This window comes from Jatropha curcas, chromosome 2 (assembly GCF_041381405.1).
Source record: "Jatropha curcas cultivar XTBG-Jc1 chromosome 2, XTBG_Jcur_1.0, whole genome shotgun sequence".
Classification (NCBI taxonomy): domain Eukaryota; kingdom Viridiplantae; phylum Streptophyta; class Magnoliopsida; order Malpighiales; family Euphorbiaceae; genus Jatropha; species Jatropha curcas.
In genome coordinates, this window is record NC_143152.1 from 16790371 (window position 1) to 16796691 (window position 6321).

At 34.0% G+C, this 6321-nt stretch overlaps 1 protein-coding gene across 1 annotated transcript; it reads right to left on the reverse strand.

The window, feature by feature from the left end:
• Positions 1 to 309: 309 nt before the first annotated feature.
• On the reverse strand, positions 310 to 1100 carry LOC105636189 (zinc finger protein 3). The gene has a single exon (XM_012219388.3). The coding sequence runs from the start codon at positions 1045 to 1047 to the stop codon at positions 385 to 387; it is 663 nt and encodes a 220-aa protein (XP_012074778.2). The 5' UTR covers positions 1048 to 1100; the 3' UTR covers positions 310 to 384.
• Between the last annotated feature and the right edge of the window lie 5221 nt (positions 1101 to 6321).

A 6321-nucleotide genomic window follows, 5' to 3' on the forward strand; every position in this document is an offset into this window, starting at 1 on the left:
AAAAAAACAAGATTTATTGTCCTGGTCCATTTATATTTAGTTATATTTAAATATTAAGACATCATATTCCATATATCAATTTAAAAAAATCCATATATCAAATTTAATATTCTAAAATTGGAATATTCCAAAACAAATTATATCTTTAACAGAGAAAAAAAATTTTTTTATCAAAAACTGATATCGTCTAATTAAAGATTTGATTCGATTGGGCTTTATATATATATATATAATTGTAACTTTAACTTGAAGAAAACTTATTAATTAATTGTACAACAAAATATCATAAGAATTAATTCAGTACAAAAGTATAAGGTGTGTTTTCTTAAATAGAAACTAAGTAATGACCAACATTATTTTTCAAATGATAAAAAGGAAATACAATTAGAGGTTGAGGGACAAGTCATAATGCCCTGGAAGATCATAGGGTTGGCTTCCAATCCTATTAGCAGCTGCAAGTGAAGAACCTTCAATTAGTCTACCCAAAAATGGAGGGCTACGATTCATTTCCATATTAGCCCAGTAGCTGTCATAGTAGTGATATGGTGGTGGTTTATGAATCATAGAGTGCATTTTAATACCGAGAGGTCTGCCAAAAGCACCATGATGACCACTTGGATATGGGTACAGTGAAGGATGAGCATCGATTACTAGTCCATAAGGGACTAACAAATCAAGTCCTTTCTCTTTTTTCTGCAATGCTCGTTCCCTTTTATGGGCATTTTGGTGGCCACCTAATGCCTGAGAGTTGTTGAACTTCTTATGGCAATATTTGCAAACGAAGTTGCGTTTTCCTCCTTCTTTATTATTATTCCTTTCAGTTTCAGACTCTGGTATCTTTGGAGACTCCTTATTGCCAAGAACACCCAATAAGTTGAGCTCTAGTTTGGAATCAACCTCAACATCATTAGTTGACGAAAGCCTAAGATCAAGCAAAGGATCAGCTTTTTGACCATTAAATTCTTCGATGGGTTCTTCTTCTTCTTCCACATTTCTTTTCATTTTTTCGTCTTCAAACTCTCTGTAGAAGCTCCATTGTGACATCATATGGGATGATATGGAGTCAAATAGTCTCAACTAGATTATGGGGTAATATGTAGTGAAATAGTTAACTAGATGGATATGTATAGAAGTGAGAGATAATTTAATATTTATAGAGAGAGCCATTAATTTTCAATCTTCCAAAAATAGAAGAAAATCTTGATTCGAATTATTGCATGGTCATTTTTCAAGAAACGGTAAGATACAAAGTAATTGGCAAGTTTGATGAGTGGGCCTAAGAGGATTTATTCAACAAAATTTGTCAACTTACAACTTACCTTCCCCTTTACTTAATAAAGGTTACCAAAAATGTTACATTTAGTTTCCAAATAATTGGTTTATGCATGTGTGCCTTACCAAACTTACCTACTAAAGAAGTTTGAATTTTGTTAACATGCATGTAGATATTAAATAGAATGTCTTTACAATTTGTGGAAGCGAACATAAATTCCAATATTGGTATATATAGGAACATCAAAACAATATCCAACTTTCTACAATGTTCTCACTATAAAATTGTTCGCAATTGGATCCGTTGACCTGGCCCAAAACCAAAAGTGGTCTAGAATTGGGCTAAAAAATAAATGGAAATGGACCTAAAAATTTTATAAATGAGACTTATCCGGAGTTCTAGAGTTTTTATAAAAAATCCCACATTGTTGAAATATCAAATTGATTATTACTATTCTTTTAGTATTAGTTGATACAAATCTACGTAAGCTCAATATAGACACTTAAATTTTATTAAGTTAATTTAATCATTAACTTAGTTATTTAATTCGCCAATTAAATTGTTGGTTAGTTAAATTAAATAATTTCTTTCAGTGACCAATCAAATATTAAGTGGATATTAAAATAAAATTATTAGATAAATATTATTTACTACATTAAATAAACTAGTTTTTACGAACGTGCATTGCATGAGTACACGTTTTACATATCCATGATTTTTTTTATGTACAATATATTACAAAAGTAGAACAATTAATCAAATAAAAGAAAATTAAAGGCATAAATTATAATAATTGACACTTTAAAATATCAATAAAAAATAAAAGTTATTAGGAAAAATAATTAAATCAATATATTTTTGAGTAATTCATTTAAAATACCTTAAACTTTGCAGATAATATCAATTGAACCCTATTTTGACCTTAACCCCCAGGACACCCCAATTTGAAAGATTTATATCCTAATTTAAAATCATAGTCTAAAAAATAATAAACAATACAAATATGTGTGCCATAAACTGACACAAGGTTTAACTAACTCAATTCCAAACCTGAAGACAAAATGCACCGTTAATTTGGAACACATTTATTCTCCTCCCCTTCTAACGATCATAGAATCAAAACCCCAAAATCCCAAAATCCCTGGACATAATTTCTCTATCCTTGTGTAAGGTTCCCACTGAGCTCCAATAGGAAACTTATAATTTAGCCTTTTTTTTTCCCCTTTGCTTTTCGATTCTATTGCCATAAAACTTAAGGAAAAGATTGAAGCAAAGAAATTTTGGAAAATAATAAAAGTCACCTAAATTTGCAAAGAAAGAAAACTCAAACAATTCAAAAAAAAAAAAAAGGAAAAAAAGGATAAAGCCAACCTCCAAAAATACAAACATAGATTATATTGTTATTGTTTATAATGAACTATATTTTTTTAATATTTGAAAAATAAGAATAATCGATCATCCTGCCTTTCTGTCAACAAGTAAGTCGATGTGAGGCAATGGGAAGTCATCTTTGGAACACGCCGTATTCAAATCTCGGTAATCGATACAACTTTTAATCTTGCCATCTTTCTTGGGAACTGGCACTATGTTGGCCAACCAGGTAGGGTAGTCAATGGCCTTTATGAAGTTGTTTTTCAATATCTTGGTTGTTTCTCTTCTTTAATTCTAAGAGAGATATCTAGTTTCTGTCTTCGGAGTTTCTACTTTACTAGCTTGATGTGGTCATATGTAGGGATCTTATGAACTGTAATGTCAGGATTATATTGATCATATCAATGGATGCCCATGCAAAGCAATCTGAATATTGCTTAGTGAGCTCTATCAACTCATGTTTACTATCACATTCATGCACAACAAATCTATGTTTTGGTTCATTTTTTGTGCCAATATTTATTTGCCCTTTTGTTATTTTTATTTCTTTTTCTTTTTCTTTTTCTATTTTGCCAGCAATCTCATTCAGATTAGAGAGAGGGTAATAAGAAAACTGAAATTTTTCATTAGAAATAAAAGTGTCATGATTGGCATCTACATTCAGCTCAGAAAGAGAAAACAAAGAATACTTGGAAGACTCAAAAGATTCTGAACTAGACTCTGACTCAAATTCTGTTTATGGCTCAGACTCAGGTTCAGGCTCGAGGATAGTGAATTACTCTATGCTCTCTTCCAGGTACCAATTCTGAAGGAGTGCTTGGATGGGTTGAATGAGGGTTGTGGGGTCTGCTTCCACTCGGTTGGTTACCATGCATAGTTCAAAGAGAGAGGCCTCCATGTTGTCTTCCCAATCTAAAGCTTAAAAAGAGGCTCTCGATCTTCTACTGAGAGCCTGACATCAAAAAGAATTTCAAAACCAGGTATTAGTTTCTTAATCTGGGGGCAATACCAAGTTTCTTAAAAAAAAAGTAATAGGGTTCAGATTCCTACTCTCTAAAACAAAATAACCGTTCATGGTTTTAAAGTATGGGCACATTGGAATGTCCCTTTTTTCACCTCTTATCCTAGCCACTTGTTTGGCTTCTTCTAGCTTCTTTCGATCTTCATTCGTTGGCTTGAATCCAAGATCGAAAGGAGGTTCAGCAATTGGATATTCAATGAAAGAGGCCATACCTTGCTAGTCTCGGCCAAGTCCCATCCCTAGAAAGTAGCATATAACTCTCATAATGTTAGCCACCAAGGGATTACTATAAGGGTCAAAATCCATAGGAAAGATCTCTTTACCAGGCTTTGCTTGAATAAATTGGACTGAATCAAAGGAGAAGCCAGACAGAGGATAGACTGTTGGTTTAGGTTGGATTTTCAGAAGTGGGGTTAAGGCAGGAATTTTAAATTTCCCAGCTAGTCCCCTTTGATTGTTATCATTGCATTGTCATAGGGGAACTTCAATTTTTTGTGTAGAGAGGAGGCTACTGCCTTAGCTGTATGGATCCATGCCCTTACAAGAAGGAGATTAAAGCAGGCAGGAACATCTATTACTTGAAAGGGAATGGTCATGATTGCGGGCCTGATTGTGACTTCTAGATCAGTCACTCCCATAACTTCTCTTCTTGTGTTATCATATACCCTCACAATCTAATCGGATGCATAAAGTCTTCAACAGTTAACCCCAAGCAACTAGCAACTTTCAGAGGGTAGATATTCAGGGCTGAACCATTATCTACCATAACCATAGGTACTGTTTTACCTCTGGCTTGGACTGTCATGTAGAGAGAATGGTTATGTGCAGCACCCCCCTTTGGTATTTCATGATCAGCAAAGTGGATGGCTATGGCAAGGGGTATTCTTATGATAGAGGCCACCGATGCTTTATGGGTTATGTCTGTAGAGGTTTGGCACTTGTTCATGGCCTTCACCAAAACCTAGAGGTGCACAAGAGATGATTGAATGAAACCCCATATGGAAATATTGGCCTTTGTGTTCTTCAATTCTTCTAGAATAAGGTTCCCGAGCTAGGGGCCAGAACTTGAGCTTGGGGTATCTTTGGACAGGGAGATAAGGTTAGGCAGAGCTTCAGGAGGAGGAGATGGATTTTGTCTCCCGCTCCAGGTAATGGCATTAATTTCCTCAAGTATGTCATTTAGGTCGATGACGTAATATGAGTTATCAATGATGGGGTAGATAAAAGAGGCCAAGTTAGTATCTAGCTCTTGGCGAAGCATGTGAATATTGTTTTGATGGTGAGGGAGAGGGTTAGTATTTATGTTCGGTCTAGGTCGAATAGGGAGTATTTGGCCACTTTCCACCAAATCTTGAATCTTGTGCCGTAGGGTCTTGCACTCATCAGTTTTATGCCCAGCCCCTTGGTGGAAAACACAAAAGGCATTTAGGTTGAAGGATTTTGGGACTAAGTTTAGTAGAGGCCTAGGTTCTATTGGCTAAATCAACTTATGATTAACAACCTTCTAGAAGATGAACGAGAGAGGAACCCCCAAACCTTTGAAGTTATGGCTGTTTGTTCAAGAAACCGGCCTAGGAGGAGGAGAAAGTGTGGGTCCTGTATATGTATGGCACAACCCAAGAGGGGGGGTGAATTGGATTTTCAAAATTAATTTTAGATTTTAAAATCAAAATATAGAATTCTAAGTGCAGCAGAAAAATAAAGAACTTGTGAGAATAGATAAAGAATTAGAATTTCCTCACAATGTTCTATTCATAAATAAAATAGAAAGACTATGCAAAGTCAACTATTAATTAGAACTGCTTCACAATGCCTTATTCAATATCAGAACTGCTTTATGATGGAAAACTATTGTAATTAGAACTCCCTCATAAAGTTTAGAAAATTATATAAGACTGTGTGAGAGACAGATATTGAAATTAGAACTGCTTCACAAAGCTTTAATCAAGTTTAGAAAACTGATTAGAAACCCAAGTAGTCAAATATACTATAAATAGAAGAACGATTTAGAACTTGGTATATTCACTTATCAGAATTCCAGAGTTCTAATATTCAGAGAAGATAAGACTTATTCCAGTTTTAGAACATCAAAATCATTAACACTTTTAGCATTTCTAAAAATATAAACAGAAGTGTAAGTAAAGCAGTATCAAGCAAAACTTCAGAAATTAAAAAGATCAACACAGTGATTTATAGTGGTTCGGCACTAACTCGCCGACATCCACTCTCCAAGACTCATCTTGAGATTCTCAACTATGTTATCTCTTTTCAAGGGTAAGAGACAAACCAACAGTACAAGGCAATAGATCAACACCTAGATCTACCCTTTATCCCACTAGATTTTCCAAAGGTTCTAGTTAACCTCAACCCTGTTTTTGGCAGAGTACAGAAACTCAATTCAAGACATTAGAATCTCTCTCATGGAAAAGGTTGCTTGATAACCTCTTTCACAATAGCTTTTCACCTAAGCTATTACACAATTGTTTATCAAATAAAGATCTATCTACTAAAGATTATAGAATCTAAATAGATAGATAGAAATGCAAATATAAGCACAGGAAAAACAGTTTTTAAGATTAGAAAATCGTTTAGAACACAGAACCGTTTTTCAAAAGTAGTTATAAAAATTCTTTTCTCTTTAAAGATAAAAATATGA

Bases quoted from the DNA above. Each gene is read 5' to 3' on its own strand.
- LOC105636189 (XM_012219388.3), bottom strand. From the start codon at position 1,047: ATGATGTCACAATGGAGCTTCTACAGAGAGTTTGAAGACGAAAAAATG.